The sequence below is a fragment of the Ursus americanus genome, chromosome 3, assembly GCF_024610735.1.
Source record: "Ursus americanus isolate L20-20 chromosome 3, mUrsAme1.1.p, whole genome shotgun sequence".
NCBI lineage: Eukaryota > Metazoa > Chordata > Mammalia > Carnivora > Ursidae > Ursus > Ursus americanus.
Genome location: NC_142129.1, coordinates 58,392,417 through 58,413,147, shown reverse-complemented (window position 1 = coordinate 58,413,147; position 20,731 = coordinate 58,392,417). Strand labels below are relative to the sequence as shown.

General features: G+C 34.0%; 1 protein-coding gene across 6 annotated transcripts in view; it reads right to left on the bottom strand.

Annotated features, from left to right (window-relative positions):
• Positions 1-20,731, bottom strand: part of DGKB (diacylglycerol kinase beta) — a 682,497-nt gene that overhangs the window by 406,355 nt on the left and 255,411 nt on the right. For 4 of the 6 annotated variants that reach the window (XM_087861011.1, XM_087861009.1, XM_087861010.1 and 1 more), the window contains 3 exons: positions 19,017-19,052; positions 11,376-11,492; positions 1,337-1,410 (listed from right to left, as the gene is read on the bottom strand). In XM_087861011.1, the coding sequence (XP_087717137.1) occupies positions 1,337-1,410; positions 11,376-11,492; positions 19,017-19,052 (227 nt within the window). The remainder of the gene's footprint in view (positions 1-1,336; positions 1,411-11,375; positions 11,493-19,016; positions 19,053-20,731) is intronic. The other 2 variants (XM_087861012.1, XM_087861013.1) reach the window with 2 other exon arrangements.

The window sequence follows — 20,731 nt, the reverse complement described above, 5'->3', positions numbered from 1 at the left end:
AAGGGGAAGTCAGATATTCAATTAAGGTTTGTCCTGCATGATCCATGTTCTAATTTGAGGAGAATATCTTTTGAAAATACACCTTTTCTTTCTTTTTTCCTCTTGATACTTCATTTGTTTCTAATTTCCAACATAAATTCAATTCTTATCTAATTCTGTGTGAAGTGTTTACTTTTTTCCCAAATATCCATAATATATAAAGTTGACAGACTATACATTGTAAAGGAGAAAATCACTTAAGCATTATTATTTACTATTTTGTATCTCTAAAAGTGAGGCACCTATTCTCTTCAATAAAACAATATACATATTTTTAATTAAGTCACTGTTTATTTAAAATAATTTCTATCATGTTTAGCAGAGTGAAAAACTATAAACTATATGTTAATAAAGGAAAAAACCTAAGCAGAAATAATATTTTGTTGATTGGAAAATGAATGGCGCTCTTCATTTCATTGAAATAAAGCTGGAAAGTTAGATAGTAGGAAAGGAAATTACAAAATTCCACTTATCATGAAAACATTTCAACTTTCAAAAACTTGATTATTTGATGAACCACAATGGAAATTCCTTTTTTATTATCATAGTGTTTATATGAATTGTTTTATTTGATTGCTCATTTTTGGGTTGAGATTAGTAAAGACTTCTAGAAATTATTAAAGCGGGTGCAACTGCATTTTTATAACACCCCTTTTAAGAAGCACATAAGATTTATACTTCAATGTGGTGATTTTCAGATTTTTATTAAATATTTTGATTTAACCATTAATTTATTACAAAAATGAAAATTTTGTGTTGTTTGCCAATATACTGGGAAACCTGATAATGCAACTCATTATAATTCAGATTAAATATATTGTGAGCCTCCAGGACATATGGCGTCATGTACTCCAAAAACACACATGCAGAAAATCATTATAATGTAATTTGTCTAGAAGCTGGACATAAATTCTGCTCCTCACTAGTGAATGATGATTTACTTGAAGTCTTGGTGAGCATTTAGAGAACCAATTTTCATTCAACAGTATTTATGGAGCCATGCTATATGCAATGCTTTTTGTTAAGGGTTAGGGGTGATAGGTAGAGTAGAGAGAATTCAGATACCTGACACATGATAATAAAAATATCTACAAAGGCCATTATTATATTAATATTTGAACTGCAAAAATAAGGAGATCATATCAATATATTACACATACATGCTAGAATTAGTTATTTGACATTAAAATTGTAAACCATAAGGAAAAATGTATTAAAATGTTTTTATACTGTAATTTTAGTTTATCTTTTTATATACATATGACACAGAAAATAAACCTGATTTCTAAAAACATACCGTTCTCCTTGCTTCCCACCACTTTTGGGGTTCACAAAAACTAAAAGTGGATGAGTACCAGGAACAGGAGTAATCTAGAAGAAAAGTTGGATAGATGGACAAATTATTCACATTATCTATGAAGAGGACCCTTGTTATTTCTAATTCATGAAACACCAATTAACAATTTGAAGAATATGGCTCTTAAGTTCTGTAATACGGATGGATAGACAGGTAGATCTATTCAGCAACTCAGTTAAACCCTGTGCTTTGACCATATATATATATATATTAACAGGCATTCACTCCACAAAGAGAGGGAGGGTCTAGTTAGGTATTGGGCAGAGAGAAAGGCAGCTATGAAGAGGGAATGGTGTTTGAATAGCCATGAGATGAAAGCAAAAGGTACAATTTGTGGGACAGTGAGTAAAGCAGCCAGAATAAAGCAGAATACAGTGGGAGAAAAAAAAGATTAGAGGAAAGGGATCAAATGATAGAGAGCCTTGATTTTACAGACAACACCTACTTTAGAGCTTTGTGGCTTGCGTGGAATCCATCTGCCAAATCACTTACCAATTAGAATCTCAGTAAGATGGTTTGAGGTCTCTTTCAGCCTAACTGTCCCCCTCTACACAATGTTTCCTCAATGCTTTCTTTCCCTGCTTGGGCAGTAGACGGCCGGTTAATTAAGTCTGTTTGCTAAACAGGAATCTGTAAATTGGTGATACTCCTACTCTATGCCGTGCACTGCTTTCGTCACTGCTGGTTTCTTGGTTGAATAAGAAAAAGTGCCTGTCCTAGTGGAGCTTATATTCTAATGGAGAAATAGACAATAAACAAACAAATACACGGTCAGCAGTGAAACACACCATGAAAAGAAAGAAATCAAATAAAGTGATAGCTCTTTATTGGTGTGTGGGGAGGTGAAGTTGTTTTCAATGGGGGGTAAAGAAGAACTCTCGCATTTTACCTGAGTTTAATGTTAATAAGTAGATTCTAAATACAAGTGTTCCTTTTCAATCTACCACTATATATATCCCATCTAAATACGGTTTGACAAAAAATATTTAGTAACAAAATATGCAACTACTGGAGCCCTCTTAACATTAAGTTGAAAAGTTCTAGATCAGTTTACTTTTTGAATGTAGATTCAAGGTATCCTTTATTGCTATGAATTTCTCTCTTAGAAAGTATTCAAATATGTAATGAGACAAAAACACCCATTTAAACATACGATGTCCTTTCTTCCTGTTTGTTTAAACAACATAAATTAAAATATTCTTCTAATATATTTTCCTCCAATCTTAGGTGAAATGTAATTTTTCTAATGAGTATATAGGCACTGGGGAAATATTAAAATCTTCACATTAGTTATAATATATTAAAATATTCTTAATTTTTCTACTCTTACTGTACTTGTTGTCATTATTATCTATTGTCTCTGTCTCCACTTTACTTTCCTCTGTAAAGAGGACAGAAGTTCCTTGTTCCTGGTTTAGCTCTAATTCAGCTAGGAGGTAAGACAGATGAGCTGGGTTTGTAGTAACTTCCCAGATCTCTCCTGAACTAAATCTGCTCACTCAATTAATATATAGAAAGTGCCTACCAGGTTAAGCTACTGACTTACAGCGTTGCCGTTCTCCCCTCATTTAAAAGCTAAAATACAGAAACATTAAAGCACAACTTTAGTTAAAGACTTGCATTCGATTTATTTTTCAACCAATTATAAAATCAGATAGAACTCTTAAAGTTTGCACATGCAAAAGAAGGAATGCTAACATATGTGGATTTTAGTTGAGTTTTTCACTTAATTTGAATTGTTACTCCTTATTTTTATTTTTTTAAGTTTTTTTTTAAAGATTTTATTTATTTATTTGACACACACACAGAGATAGAGACACAGAGAGAGTACAAGCAGGGGGACTGGCAGGAAGAGGGAGAAGCAGGCTCCCCGCTGAGCAAGGAGCCTGATACAGGACTCGATCCCAGGACCCCGGGATCATGACCTGAGCCGAAGGCAGCCACTTAACTGACTGAGCCACCCAGGCACCCAGTTACTCCTTATTATTAAATAAAGATGAGAATCTCAAGGTAAATAAAGGTTTTTAGCAAAACGTTGATCTTTCCCAAACTCAACATTCAGCTTACCATTCTATTAAAACAAATTAGATTATATTGAATTCCAATATTAACAACTTATTTGAAAATGTGTTTTGGAAGGCCTTTCAGAAATACATATTTATTGGAATATTTAAAGGCATCATAACTATTTATTAATAAAGGTCAGTACCAAGCTACAGAACAATTATGTTCTATGGTGCACATTATTACCATCAAATAAATATCCCACTAGAAAAAGGGTTATAGAGGATTCCAAAATCCAAAAATGAAGATGTCATTTTTAGAGGTGGATAAATGGATAAATAAGGTCAAATACATTAGAAAAATGAAAGATAATTTAGATAAAGAGCAAATTTAGAAGAATGATGATGCTCTACAAGTGACAGAAGTCAAATATTCCAAAAGGAAATGCAGGAAAAATAAAATCACCAGGCCATCTTTTCCTCATTTATCTTCTTATCACAAATTTGGCTTACAAAATTAGACTACATAAAAATAAAACACTGAAAACTTTAGGTATCTATTTGTAGGTTACCAGACACTGTGGAATAGAGCCCCATTGATAATGATGTTAGATAAAACTCCTGACCTAAGACATTCTACATTTAAGGGATGACATGTGATTAAACATCAGCACCACTGAGACTCTGGTATTAAGGGATCATTTAATGGTGTTATACTAGAAATGTCAAGGTTTTAGGCAAATCTGACATCTTTTTCAATGTCCATTCAAAAAGCTTTAAAATTCAGCTAAACTTTGTTGCTATTTTAAAAAGGCCAATCCATGGGGCACCTGGGTGGCTCAGTTGGTTAAGCGTCTGCTTTCAGCTCAGGTTATGATCTCAGCATCCTGGGATCAAGCCCCACATCTGCCTCCACGCTCAGTGGGGAGTCTGTTTGTCCTTCTCCCTCTGCCCCTTCCCCTGCTCTCTCTCTCCCAAATAAATAAAATCTTGGAAGGAAGGAAGTAAAGAAGGAAGGAAGGAAGGAAGGAAGGAAGGAAGGAAGGAGAGAAAGAAGGAAAGAAAGCCAATCCAGCAAAGTAAATTTGAGGATTTTTGAATTTCACAGCACCAGACCTGCAGTATTGCACAGTCATTTTCAAGTCTGACAAGTTAAAAATAAGCAACTACTTTGTGCACTAATACTCCTGAAGTAAGGAGAAGGATCTTACTGTCAAAGACTGCTATTATCACTACTATCACATATTCCTTGTCATCTTTAGTAAAAGAACCCTGGCCAAAGGGTAATTTTGAAAGACTGGCAGCTCCCATCACACCTGTATCTTGGAAACTGTTGCTGCTGGTTGCAGAATTTAAATATGTATTTCTTTTGAAGAGCTTTAAGAAGGTGTGACTTTCTGTGTCTTGCCATATAAGAATGCAAATAAATAGTCTTAAGTAGAAAAAAAATGTGTCTATATTTTGTTTATAATTGGAAGTTGTTATAGATTGAATTGTGTTTCCCCAAATTTTATGTTGAAACCATACCCCCCAGTGTGGTGGTATTTGGAGACAGGGCCTCTGGGAAGCAAGGAAAGTTAGATGAAGTCATAAGAGTGGGAGCTTCATCATGGGATTAGTACCCTTATAAAAGAAAGATCTACCCCCGCATCCGAACACACAAAAAGAAGGTCATGTGAGGACACAGAAAGATGACTGCCATCTAAAAGCCAAGTGAAGAGGACTCAGAATAAAATTTAACTTGTGACCTTGATCTTGAGTTTTCCAGCCTTGAGAACTGTGATAAATAAATGTCTGTTGTTTACACCACCCACCTATGATACTTTATTATAGCACCCCAATTTAACTAATGCAGAAGTGTTTTATGGAAACTCAAGATATGCTCTTTACAAAAGAAGAGTGAGAGCTTCTAGGCATCTTCCTCTGGATGCCAGCATGAAACTCCATATTATAAGGACTGGAAGCCATCTTTGGTAATGAGGGGATCTTAAAGATACTACAGATCGAGGATAGGAAAGATAGTACCAGCCCTGATAAAAATGTGGAACTGTCTTACTAGCCCTGCTCCTGAAAATCCTACTTCTGGACTTTATTTACATGAGAGAAAAATTTATGCATATCTTGTCTAAACCACTGTTACGTTTTATTTTGTTTTTGTTTCCCTGTTACACGTGGCATATCCTAATTATAATTGGTATGAAAGACAAGATCCATAAGAGCACAGAACTGAATACAGATGGCAACCAGCCACAGAAATTTTATACTTCATCAAACTTGTAAATATTTCTAGATCCTGAGTGAGGAACAGAAACTTGATATCAAAATCCCTGAAGATACTCTATATATTTTATTTTTATTTTACATTATGTTATTCTCTTTATTGAGTAAAGGCATAATCATTTTCAGTGAATCCTTCTGTAACTTAAAGAGTCTAAGATAAGGAGAAAACACAGGTATTACTAGATGTGATATGTCAATTACTTAATTCAATCTATTTGATTCCAGATTTTGTTTTCCAGAGAGATCAAAATCAGGTAAGACTAATTTACAGAATTCAGAATTCAGTCTAGCAGAGCTAATTTGTATTGCAATGCAAATCATTTATACTGAAAATAAGGAGGTTAAAAGAATACAAATTTTCTTAGTTTCCAAAACTTGGTATATCTGATTTCGATGAATAAAGTTTTTTGGAAGTATCTTACAATAATTTTTTATATTTTGAAGTGATATTTTTATTATTATCCTTTAAAACAATTTCAAATTTACAGAAAAGTTAAAAGGACTGTTCAAATTACCTTTTTTTTCCCTGAGCCATTTGAGACTAAGTTGCCAAAATGATATTTTATCATTCTTGTTTACTTTAGAGTAGCCTATACACAAGACCATTCTCTTACATAAACACAACACAACTGTCAAAACCAGGGAATTTACATGATTCTGTACTAGCTGCTTGTGTTATAAAGGCCATTACTGAGACAAATGGTAAAACCTGAATGGGATCCGGGAATTAAATAGCACTAATATATCAATCTTATATTCAAGTTTACTAATTCTCTTTGAACTATATCTAATATAATCTTTAATATGATGAATTTTCAATTTTTACTGCATACAAAGTTTTGAAATAACATAAAATACAGTCATTTTGAACACTGACTTACTGCTGTCCTAAAATATTGTACCCTTTTTGTTACAGATTTTGGTGGAATGAGAGGGAAAACTAAAACATACATATATTAAAAAAATCTGTCAGCCTAAACCTATTTGTTCTTGGAAGTAAATATTTATACAGCATTTGAAATAATCTTAAGTGGAACAGTATATAAGACAGAACAAAGGTAAGTTGCTCTGCCTGAAGCATGAATGAGCCCTGAACCTACTCTCAGCCTCCGATCATCCCACCATCACACTTGAGGCATCTCCATAGAGCCCTGGGCTTCTCAGACCAGTTTTTAAGATACACTGAGATAGGGATTACAGTATAGCACAGAAAATATTGACAAAGGGAAAAAATGTTCAAGACACTTGAAAACTTGAAGAATGGTTATAAATTGGATACAAAGGGCTTTCCAAGATGTGACAGTTTATACTGGATTCTTCTCTATAGAGAAAGAGCTAATCCTGTGAAAACTTATTTATTCACATAAAAGGGTTATTTCAGATAGTAAATATTAAAAGGCAGGACTTGAGTCATAATAGTTTTGGGTCCCAGTTTAACAATTTCTTTCTCTATATACTCTCTCTTGGTAATCTCATTTTATCTGATGGTTTTAAGTGCCATCAATACACCTTTCACTTCTAAATTTATATCTACCCTCTGCTCTGAATTCTAGATTCACGTATCTGTCTGCCTACTTAAACATTTCCATTTAGATGTCTAATGGCAACAGAAATTTCTCTCCAAAACCTATTCACCTAGACCCTTTTCTATCTCAGTCAATGGCAACTCTATCATTTCAGGTGAATGAGCCAAACATATAAAGAGATGTCCCTAAATCCCTAATTTCTAATAAACCCTGTATCTAATCTATCAGCATATCCTGTTGACTTTCTTCAAAATATATGGAGAATCTACCTCTTTACCTCCCCTGCTCTACGCTGGATGTGCCTCCACCCTATAAACCCTAAATAACTGGTGGCTGTCTCCAAACTTGACTCTTTGCTCCCTAACAATCTAACCTCAACAAGGGTAAGCCTTTCAACATTTAAGTCAGTATCATGTTATATCTCGCCATCTCTTTCAGATGGAAAGTCAGAGTTCGTATGCAGACCTTGAAGGCTCTGTAGCACCTAGTTTCTATTACCTCTCTAAAGTACTCTTCACCACTTTCCATATTGCTCAGCCTGCTCCAACCATGCAGTTCTTGTTGATCCTAGAACTTGCCAGGCATGCGCCTGTCTTAGGGTTGCCCATCCCCTAGATATTCACAGACCAAAGGCCTCATGTAAGTCTTTACTCAAATATCACATTTTAATGAGGCCCAATCTAGCCATGTTACTTAAAAATTAGAGACAACTCTAACTCTCAGTCCTGACACTTATTACTGAGCTCCATTTTTTCCATATTATTTATAATCTAGCACATTATAAGTTGGGAACAGGGACTCGGTTTAAAGGATATTGTATTAAAGTGTAAAATAATAATTCTGGACTTGGGGAGTTAAATGACAATGAAGAGCTAATTATGGAAGAGCAACTGGCTTGAGGATCCTAGTCAAGGGGCAGGCACGTATGCACACATATGTATGCACATACACACATCAATCAAATAAAGGGAACTAATTGTATACACATACTATATATTGTATAAAGTACACACACACACATATGTTTACAGTCTTGGTGATTATAAGAATGAGATATTGCAAATAAAGACAATAAGAACAGGGAAACGCAGTTGTGGTAGGGGATGGCACTGGCTCAGTTTTAGGTGTTTAAATATAAAGGTTCCCCATTTTTTTCTAGTGTTAGGAATATTACAAACCAGACTTTTTGGTTCTCTAGTGACCCTTTCATTTGGAAATCCTTCTCAGAGAATAATTAGGGACAAGATAACTTCAGTTTAATACAGTTTACACAATGGTTCGTCACTTGTTTGTTCACATGTGAATAGTTATCTGCATTTTTACATCTCGTGCATGTTAGAAATTATAGTTTCAATTACATCTGATCATATGTATTAAGTGTAAACCTATGGTGTGAGCAGTGACAAAGACAGAGTGCCTAACCACCTCTATTTGAAGTCCCCTAGGACCCGAGTTAATTAATGAGACTCATCCTAAGGTTATACATGATCTATTACTTCCTCTAATTAGAAATAATAATCCTGATCATTATGCTGGTTAGCTGGAAAGAAGTAAGATGAATGTGCTTAACTATGATTAATAGTCTTCTTTAAGCAGTGTAGATCTCTTCTGTCAGGGACTTATATGCAAACCAGGCTGCAACTCAATGCTTTTTCATGATATACATTTTTTAAAACCCACAGAAAAATTAATTTTCTGGCCTATCTTTTTACCTTTCCTGATAAAGAACAACCATTTTATAATTTTAAAATTGATTACCACAACAAAATTTATTTATTTTTCTACTTTGCATTAGTGATCCAATAATTGATTCTTTTACCTTTTTTACATTTTCCTCAAAATTATGTGAATACATATGTCTATCATATTTTAGTCCATTCTGCTGAGGTGAAACAGATTGTTGCACATGATTATAAACCAACAGTTAAAATTCAAAAAAACTATGATGATAATAATCATGGTATTTATTTGATGCTGTTTTATAAGGGCTGATGTCTACCCTGTGCTTACTAACAACTTTACCAGATAAATTCATATACAAAAGAAAGTTAGGAAAAGTTATTATTTGGTTTGAGAGATGGGAGTATATTCACTGAGAAAGGCAGGTGGTCAGAACAAGGTAGTCACAAAGTTAGCATTTATATACCTGTTAAAACTTTTTTGCCCAAGGAGACTGGGTATTGCAGGAGTAAGACGTATACACTATGAGCCAGATGGTCCTTATTAAACTTTGACTTTACAAACTGACTAACTGTGAGGCCCTGGGAATAACTATACCTTTGAACATTTTGAAATTGGTGATAATAATGATGGCATTTATCATATGTTTATTGAGAGAACTAAGAGTATTTATCTCATATGTTTATTGAGAGGATTCATTTACTTCATAGGCATAACATATTATCATGGTGTCTAGCATATACTGTTTAACAAAGAGTACATGTTTCCCTTTCATGTTGAGAAATGTCTAGCCATGTGTGCAATGGACTTGAATTTTAAAATTAATTTTCTTTTCTGATATTTTCACCACTGGAACTCAGAGTGACCGAAGATTTAAGCAATATTTGCAACTGAATTATGAAATTTATAAATTTTTTTCACTAAAAATTTTACAGGACCACTTAAATTTTTTTTGCCATCTTTTTTTTTTTTTTTGGCTATCAAAGTGGATAGACTTCATATCTGAGTCTCTCAACGAGACTGATAAACATACAGAGATGACTACCGAAAAATGTAGATCCTGATTTACTCTTTTGATAATTAATTTCTAAACTTTCTAACCAATGTAATAATTTTATCATTTAGAATTTTCTCTTTTTAGATTTGAGTTTAGTAATTCTTTTTTTTTTTTTTTAAGATTTTATTTATTTATTCTACAGAGACAGAGACAGCCAGTGAGAGAGGGAACACAAGCAGGGGGAGTGGGAGAGGAAGAAGCAGGCTCGTAGCGGAGGAGCCCGATGTGGGGCTCGATCCCATAATGCCGGGATCACGCCCTGAGCTGAAGGCAGCCGCCCAACCGCTGTGCCACCCAGGTGCCCCTGAGTTTAGTAATTCTTAAAAAATTTTCTATTCACAATGTGTTTTATTAAATCAGAACAAATCAGTAATCTGGTTATCAATATTTAAGCAATTATTATTAAATATTCAATGTGATATTCAAAATAATGAAGAAACATGCATTCAGGCAACTACTATGTGCTCTGAACTCTGCTTCCAAATTAAGGGATATAAAACACACAATCCATCGTATCACAGATAAAATAATAAATGAAAATATATAAAGTTATGTATATTGAAGGCAACTATATGATAAAAATATATTTTTGTTTGGTAAGTGGTCAGTAAATTTTCCTGGAGAACATGAAACTTGAAGAATATTGATAAAGAAAGGAAATGAAAATTAGAAGAGAGAAATGTATAGGTAAAAAAGCCAAAAAAAAAATGAGCTCACAATTTCATTGATGCAGTCAACTTCACTGATTGTTTTTACATTGGAGTGAGGAACAGAGGCAAATAAATACAATATATACAATCTACAGAATCTCTCAAAAGCAGACTGAAAGAAATCTTACTCCTGATGTTGGACATCCTAGGGATGTTAAAGGTTTTTAAAGTACTAAAATCATGATTTTGAGCTACCTGTATTTACTTAAACTAGAAATATATAAGGACTTTCAATTTTGAATTTAAACTTCAGAAGATATGGATAAATCATAATAAATCCTTTATTTTATTATTTACTTAGGAACAAAAGTATCCACACACGAAATTCATTTTAGTTTTTCCTCGACATCTTTTTGCCAGCAAAATGACTCTTCCAAATATATAAGCAATATATATGAAGAAAGTAAACTTGTACATAAATAATAGGAATGCATATAAAAAATGCATATATTTAGTGATATTTGCAAGACCTTCAGATTGACCAAAGATCTCTTACCAACTTGAGTTCAAATGCAGATAAAATCAGAAGTGATTAATATAATTGGAGTGTCACTCTGTCATTCAATATAAAACTGACACCTTGATAAATTAATAAAGATCTTTCCGAAGTCCTCTGTTAAGCTAATCTGCACATTAAATAAATGTGTTGCTAGCTGGACATATGTAAGAGCTTTGAAATTACAAATATGAAAGCTACTCAAATTTGGATTTAAAAAGTCATACCTGTAGGCCTTGCCCATCCACCGTCACAGAGTTGGCTCTTTGCATTTTGTTCTTATCTGTCACTTTGTTTGACTGCTGGGAACCACCTTTTTCCTTTTTCACTGTTGCTTGTCTTTCCTATAAGGAGGAAATCTTTTATATGAATGTTGTTTTACTAAAAAGGGCAACACAAAGAGAACGTTTGTGGCTACAAACTTGGGCCCACATTCCTAATTGGGAGTTCCTAGTGAATACTAAGAATGCTGTTGCTTTCAACTGGCTTAGTCCATGTGATAGACGGATAATAAAAACATCCGTTAAAGAGACTATGAGAAAGAAAACCAGATGGCATTCCCCTATGTGCCCAATTAGGACTGTTTATCAGAAGTTATCAAGGACCAATAAAGCTAATTACTTTCATAAGGAATGGTAGAAATAAATAATATGGAGTTATAAAAGATTTGTTATTGAGCACTAAAAATAATGCTTATAAGTACAGGTAATATCGAAAATGCATACATGATGAACTTTCAAGCTGCTACTTATATCCAGGATGGCATAAAATTTAAAACACATATTCCATCCCAGCTAATTCCTTTGTTCACCATAGTGGAAACATTTCTTGTAGTTGTCTGCTTCCTGTTTCTATTTTCACCTCCTCTCACTCTCTCTTTAATCCAACCCAAAAGCTTTTTTCACCATTAATCCACCAAAACTGCTCTTCTTAAAATCATCAATGACCTTCTCATTGTCACAGCTATTGCTCAGCCGTCATCTTTTCCACTTTTTAGCAGCATTTGACAGAATTGACCTCTTCCTCCCTCTTGAACATTTGCCTCACTGGGCTTCGCACACATCTTCCTCTTACTCTTAGTTCTCTTCTTACTTCACTAACTGCCTCCTTAGAGGCTCTTCCATTGGGTCTTCCTCCGGATTTATGGTCCATAACATTTAACCTCTTCCTTGAACGTCTCATTTTCACTCTCTACACTCACTCCCTAGGTAGCTTCATTAAATCCCCAGGCTCTGAATTTCAACTTCATGAGGAGGACTTCTAAAGCTATAGTCCTGTTCATATTTCTTCCTTGAACTTTAACTCCTACATACAAATGCCCTTTCTATCCTTCCATCAGTGTCTAAAACACACATTGGTCCTAAAATTTCCAAAACGTTTTTATTTTTTTAACTTTTTTACACATTTCCTGCTTACCCTCTTTGAAAACTAATCCCAAACTGGATGATGACTCACCACTTCCATCACTACAAACTTTAGGCCTATTTTCTTCTTTGCCTGGATTATTGTAGCCATCAGCTTCCATCTTTGTCAATCTGTTTCCGTCTTAATCTCCCTACAGTAGGTTCTCTATACAACAGCCACACTTATCCTATTTCACTCCACTCCAGCTACCTCCACCTATGCATTAATCCTTGATCACAACAAGCATGCTCTTAATTCGGAGCTTTTGCAATCACTCTTCACTGTCCTGGAAAGCTCTTTTCTGTATATTTGTTGGGTTTGCTCCTCACTTACTTCAGATTTCTGAAGTTTCTGTTCAAATGTCAGGTAGGCCTCTCTATTCCCTTTAGCCTCCTTTTATAGAAACATATAAATATATGCATATATATATATTTACATATTATATAATATAGATAAAATTTATTACAACCTGTAATGTTTTCTATTTAATTAGTTTAATGCTAGTCTTCACCCACTTTAGTCAAAGCTCCATAAAAGAAAGTGCTTTGTTTGCTTCACTGTTGTACATTAGATCTTAAATCAGTGCCTGACAAAAGTCAGGATAAATGAACAGAGAAATAAATGAATCAACATTAAAAAAAAATTATATGCTGAAATATTCTATTGAGAGGGAATCTTGGGTCATGTCTAGGCTTGGTATGAAAAGTTGTTCTGATCTAATAGCACTGTCTTCCATGTGTGCTTAAATACTTGAGTGACATATATTTTCTGATCTGAATTCAGTAATTTTGGAACATATTTTATCTGGACTTAAAAGCAAAGCTCTCTCTCTCTTTTTTTTTAAATGGGCTCCAAGCCCAGTGTGAAGCCCAACACAAGGCTTGAACTCACACCCTAAGATATCAGGCATCGGACACTTAACCTACTGAGCGACCCAGGTGCCCCAAAATGAAGCTCTTTTTAACTATATTAGGACCAGATGGATCAGAAAACTTCTCCGTCCAAAATAGATGCTAATCAATATAGTCCATTTACCTTGCAATTTCATGGTGTAAAATCACTGAATATATTTTTGTGTGGCTAAAAATGGATGGTGTAAGAGGATTCCTGAAATTCACATTCTTTGGAAAATGATATACTTTCATATAAGCATAACTTCTGGCAAAAATATTGATTTTTTTAAAGTTAGATTATTCTTTCTAAACTTGCAAATTGTAATTTTGGCCATAGAGAGTTAAAATTATAATGCATAGAAGGAGTGGGTTATAGGATGAGGTTTGGAGTCAGAAAGCCTGAGCTGAATCCCATCTCTGCTACTTAAATATTATGTAATCTTAGAGAACTTGACTCTTATTCAAAATGGAGTTAGCAATACCTATTTCTCCAAGTTGTGTAAGGTTTAAGAGAAAATACATAAACTCCTAACATTGTGCCTGTATTAGAATATGTGCTCAATAAATGAAAGTTATTATGAATAATAAAGTGTGGCTCTCCCATTAGGGTGCTCATTAGTATTATAATTATGCAAAGTGTTTATTATACTTCCAAGTGCATATATATGAAAAAATTACACTTAGTTACAGTTAAGTATACGTTTAAATAAGTAAGACTCAATGTTTACAACTGAAAATCCATATTTTGTATTAAGAGTTCAAAAATGTAATAATGGTGGAAAGTATGGGAATAATTTCTTTCTGGATTCTTGCATGAAGGTATATAAGACATGGTAACAATATAAAAATCTACAGAGTAGAAGATATACATTATCTTATGTACCTTATATTCTATCACACCGTATATACCTTGTAGTCTGCCATATAATCCAACAATTGCTATTTGGCATTTGTTTACTAAAATGTTTAGTTTACAAGAACTAAGTATGATTTAAGTTGGTTGGTCACATCAGAAGTGGATATTTATGACCAAACTATTTATATATGTAGTGCTGGAAGTTTAAGACATATTAAGTGTGTGTCTGTAAAGAGCTACCAAGTCACCTATTAACATGATTTTATTCTTAGCTATGCTCATAACTAGGGGAATTCCTTTGCTGGTAAGAATCTCCAACTAGCAGAAAGCAGTTGATTAAGTAGCTTCAGGTCTCTTCAGGGAGTCACCTTTCGGAGTAAATTGGAGTAGATGAAAGAAATGCTGTATAGGAACCTTTGTAAAATGTAAAAACAAAATTTTAAATCCAAAATTGAATGTTCAACTAAGGCATTATTTTTGAAATCTAAAATTATAAGAAAGAGGTATATAACAAGTTCACAGAAAAATCCTCAGTATATCCTGAAGTTGTCAAAAAGCTTCAGGAAGAGCTCACTGACCTGATTTTGCATCATTATTAAGGATAAAATTGCTCTCTGGTAATAGGGGTAGTGGTCACCACCTCACCTTCCACTTTTTTGTTTAAGTGTTTGGGCTCTAAACCACAAAATAAACGTTTTTATTTTATTATTGAATTTTATTGAACGTTGAATTTTTATTATATAGCTTAGATAATACTAAAATAGTAAATGTTTGTTTAAACACACACACACACTCCAAGAAAGCCATGTGGTTTCTTTTTGGGGGGGAAATATAACTACTGGATGAAATTTGTGGAATTAATCAAGGCTGAAAATTTTAAACAGGAGAAACTCATAAGCATTTAATTTTTCCGAGAGTTTTCTTTTTATTACACTCATTTGTTTTACTTTTATTTCCAAATTGTATAGAAGTCTCTGAGATATTCACTATACTTTATTTAAGCAGCATAAGCTCACAGTAGGATAGTTGGATATTTTTTCCTATTTCCACTGAGAGAATCATTAGTTCTTTCATATTTTATATGAGGGACAGGAAGGGAGAAGCAATTGCACCCTTGAAAGATCTGCTGTCCCCAAATATTTCACTAGCTTGTTTTGGGGGTTAATTAATTCTGAATGGCAGAGCTCTATTATGATATTTAAGAGACTTACCCCTAGTGTTGAAGTTATTGAAATGTTCCAGGAAGAGATCACCAACCTGATTTTGCATCATTATTAAGGATAAAATTGCTCTCTGGTAATAGGGGGCAGTGTTCACCACCTCACCTTCTGCTTTTTTTCCCCCTACGTTTTTGGGCTCTAAACCACAAAATACATTACCTTATTATAATTAAGGCAAATTTTGTTCTGCCAGAAAAATTATCCCAGATATAAAAAGAGTTGGAAAATTATTGCTTTAATCAATAGAAATTATTCAAACACTGAAAAGAGCTACTCTAACCACAAAAAAGAATATAGAAAATATAACTATGAAATATAAAATATAGTTATTGATATTTCAGCATTTTCAAATACCAACCATTTGTGTTGGCTATGCAGACATTTTAAATATAGAATTGAATGTTTTGTGATCCTTAGACTCTATAAGTAGCACAACAGATCTTAACTGGGGAATACATTGTAATAGAATTCCAAAAGAATAATCACCATAATTAACAAAGAAGAAAAGCCGAAAAGACCATTCACAGAAAACAGAAAGATGAAATAAATGACATAAAAAGTCCTCACTTTAAATATGTGTTCTAAAAATTTTTTTTATATCATGCTGATTCTCCGAGGTAGAGTATTTGTGCATTGCTGAAAGCTGCTTTCACAAAAGGGATGTTTACCACAATACTTCAGCCTGCTGTTATCGATCACTCACAAACTGCAAGCAGCAAGTGATGATTACCTCAAGCACAGGGTTTTCTTCTTTTTGTCCAATCTCAGCATGAAAGACAGGCAGCAGCAAAGCACCTTGACTGGTACAAAGCCACAAAAGGGTGGGGAGGGGATGCACTGCTGCCCCGGCATCCTTCACGTGAGTCCTGGAGCTCGCTTTATCTGCTACAGCCCCACTTGGCCGGATGGAGACTTAGCCCTTTCCACCACTGGAGGTAGGCCACAAGAATTTCCCAGAAACTCTAGAATTTGAACCCAAGGTACCACTTGGATATTCCCAATATAAAAGATCTCACTGAAGCAGAAGTGTCACCAAATTCATCAGGACTTACAAGGGTTACGGGCTCTAAGAAAGCAAGGCTGACAGCTGCAAAGCTGCACTTTTAATTACTGTGACCTTATCGTGAGATTGGAGTAGTTTCCTGCCGAGAGAAACTAATTCCTTCGAAAAATAGCAAAGACTCTAAGTCTGCTAGGAATCCTTGGAAGTTGCAGCAAAATATATTATTGCTGAGTAGCAAAGTAGTCTTGACTTAAAAAAAATAGTTTATATAGTTATAAACATAAATATAATAATTGATATAAAGATTTTCATTTTTTTTTAAATTTAGTTAAGTGCTTACTAAAAACAAAAACTGCTTTGGGCAGAGTCACAAATATGGGCTTGGAGACCAAATTCCAGCTTTGTCTCTTAACTTGCTGTGCAAACTTGGGCAAGTAATTTATTATCTCTAAGCCACCACTTAATTCATCTATAAAATGAGAAGATTTGTGTGATAATAAATTGAGAAAATGTAGATAAAGGTACCGGCATAAAATAGGAGCTCAGTAAATGGCACTGATTTTCAAAATATAAAAAAAGGTATATGGTTCTATATTATCATTAAGTTATCACGCATATGCTGCTTAGATCATAGGAGTTAAAGATGGGTGTTCTGAAGAAGTTCATTTACTTTGTAATACTTTGTGTCCGTTCAATCACCATAGCTGGGGATCAGTGGTGCAATGATCCAGGTGGGGTTTTTTGGGGCAGATGGGAGGCAAAAAATTACACAGAATGACAGCTAGTCTCAAGTACCCGGAAGTGCTACTCACCAACTAAACCTGGAGGTACAATTTGCAACTTGATCTCCAAGTCCTGGTTGTCACACATCACACATGCTGTGAATATTTTCTCTTAGGATAATTTCATACCGGGTATAAACCACTTACAAGATTTCTGTTCAAGAAATCCTGATCGGAAGAAATGAAATTTAGGAATGAGAGGGCCCTTGTCAAAATCTCTTACTTTGGGCTGTTTACCAGTATTAGGGTAGTAACCTTATAAAAGTACGTGTGTGCATACATCCCTCAGAGGATGGTGAAAAGTCTAAGTTAATATAAATCAATATATCTTGCCAGAAAAAAAAAATCAGTGTAGGGAGACTTTTAGTTACTTTACAGAATAAGAAATATTTTTTTAACAAATGAGAAAAGCATATTATGAAAACTGCTATTTCAGTCTATTTATTCTATCTATATGATACAGATTATACAGCTGAATAAGGGGGACCTATGGAGATTAACAAGTCTAAAGAGAAAACTTTAAATCTCAAATACAGTGCCTATATTCACTTGATGGGCTATGATAGGGGCAAAAATAAACTCAAACACCTGAATATACAAATTTTATTATCTTACTCTTAATAATTAAACTGAGTGATACACTTTCCAAGCACCTTTGTTGCTTGAGTGTGTAATTCAACATTTCTATAACTATGATAATAACGGTATCAATGAACTTAAAGCATACAAAAATAGTTTGCTATTTCTCTTAAATTAGAAGCATTATTTTTCAAGCATGGCTCCAGTGTATTTTTAAGTATATCTTTGATTACAAAATGAATTTTTTTAAAGTTTCATGAGGCAGTCTACATTGATGCAAAAACTTTTTAGGGAGCAAAGGAGAGAGGTTAATACATTTTTGTGCAATTATATGTTTTCCTCTAAATAAATTCACAGTCTTATATAGTGTTCATATACTATAAATAACACTTTTCCTAAGCAAGCAGATTCAAATTATAATTTTAAGGGAAACAATACCATTTGAGCATATCCTTTAAAGATAAAAACAATCAAATAGAATAGGATCACAGAAAAATGTGAATCTTTGCTTTGTTAATGCAAAGGGAAAGCTAACACTTTACTGAAAATAAATAATGGTGTGGCAATGACAACATTTATTTTCAAAATAAAAGTCATTTATTCTGTCACTATATTTTATTCCAAAGACTTTCTATATAATGTCATATGCTAAGTGATAAATGCAGATGTACTCTTTTTAAAGTGATGGACATTTCAAAGTGGACAAGAGTTTCTCAACCTACTGTCACTGAAAACTATATTTTATGGGACAGAGGATTAAACTGCTTGGGTTTTCTGTAAGGTAATTACATTTTAACTTGACAAATAGGAATGATGCTATTCTTACACACAGGGCAAAACTCTTTGCAAAGTAACTTTTTATTTTTCTCTGTATACTCTGCTTTACATAACTTTTGCTTTCCTAATGTTTGTCACAAAAGTAGACTGGAACACTTTCAGATCTATCCCATCATGAAAATATCAAGGTCCCCAATTCCAAATATCAGAATATGAGACAAAATAAACATACAAACTGGTATTAATAGGTCACTGATATAGCCACAAATTTCTAACAACATGAGATGTATAATGACCTGTAATTCCAAGTGTGAAAATTTTTTTCCTTTTTTTTTTTTTTTTTGGCTTACGCACCTCAGGGACTGAAACTCCTGAAGTGGGCAGAGTCTGCTGAAAAAGAGAAGTTCACATTAAAACTGAAAAAAACAAAAGTCAAACTGAAAACAAATGCCAATGAAGGGTCTTATATCACTATTCTCCTGTGAAATAAGTGAATAAATATAAAATGCATTTCCTTGACATATTTTTCTCCTTAATTTCATTAAATACATGAGTAATTATCTTTTCACAAAATAAGGAATGCTCCAATGCAGAGTGGGTTAGATTTAAATTACTTAACCAAAATTAAATTTCATCACCCAAAGCAGATTGATCAACATCTGTGGCTGGCTTCACAGACCTCTCTGAAACAACACGGATGAATTACATTCATATTCTGCAATAAGAACTCATCTCCAAGTTCCGTTGTCTTTCATAAACCATTCCTACTAATTTTTTAAGTTGCCCATTTACCCGTCCTACTTTTCCATTTTCCAGTCCAACTCTCATTCCTTCCTAAAAATACTCAGTGTCTTTTTGATGGAGACATAGCTTATGGTGTTGGTTTTATTTTGTGATTTTTCTGGAAATAAGAAAAAAATATTCCATTAGTATCAGTAAAAAGTAAAAATATTAAATACGTAGAAAAATTTTACTTGAGAGTAATTAGAAAAAAAACAAAAAAGATGAGGTTAAACACATTGAGGTTGGTCTTCGTGACAGTGCATCTCCAATTATCCACCACCCCTGCTTTTCTGAGTCACAGTGGGAAGCTTTTTTTCTAGCAAGAAACAGAAAAAAAGGTTACCAAATTCCAAAAGTCTACGTCCTATGGGACTCAGAACAAATTTGGAAAATTGTTGACAAATCACATACATAGTACTAGACAAAATTTTCCTATGGTAGGCTGTGTGTGGTGAAGTGGGGAAGTATGAAAGTTGAATGTGAAGCTAGGGGTTCTTAGACACTTGTGTGTCTCTGAAAAGGAGGGAATGGTCAGCATTTCCGTTTCCTCCCCAGGACTGAGCTATGTGAAGGCGACTCTAAATGGACGTCCAAGCTGGGTCTGAACAATCTGAGAACACAGACAACAGTTGACTCCCTTATGCAGTCTACTGAGATTAATAAAGAAGCCAGCGACTTCATAGTGACTCAGCAAAAAGATGGACCAGAAAATTTCAATGTGCCCAAAAGTGGATCAGAAGATGGGGTCTAGGGCAGCCCTAGAGAAAATTAAAGTGTGCAGAAATGCAATTCCATTTCGAAGATCTTTTTATAATATAAGTAAAAAAAAAAAATGTTGCAGCTGCAGATTTTTCATCAAAGGAAGTCATCAAGTCTGGGAGGATGAACTCGGGTTAACTATCCCATTACCAGGAGAACCTTATGGAAGGAATTGCTATTTCTCAGATGGATTGAAAACAGACTTAATAGAACTTTCATTGAAAGCTTTCTGATTTCAGTAATATTCTGGACTTTTGAGTCCAAGTCAGTCTACATAACACCTGTGGTAATGGGCGGTGCAAAGAATGTGCTAGCTTCAATCTGGGTCACCTTAAAATTTTTGTCAGCTTTCCTATTTTTCTTTCTTGGCTCTTAGTTCAAGCGTAGATCTCAATAAACATTTTTAGACATGAATGTTGTTCTTCCAACTTTATTATAATATATTAATGTTCCTTCTCCCTCCAATCCAGATTAAGTGTCTTATCCTATGATTCCTTATCCTATACTACACCGTGAGCCCAGGAAAG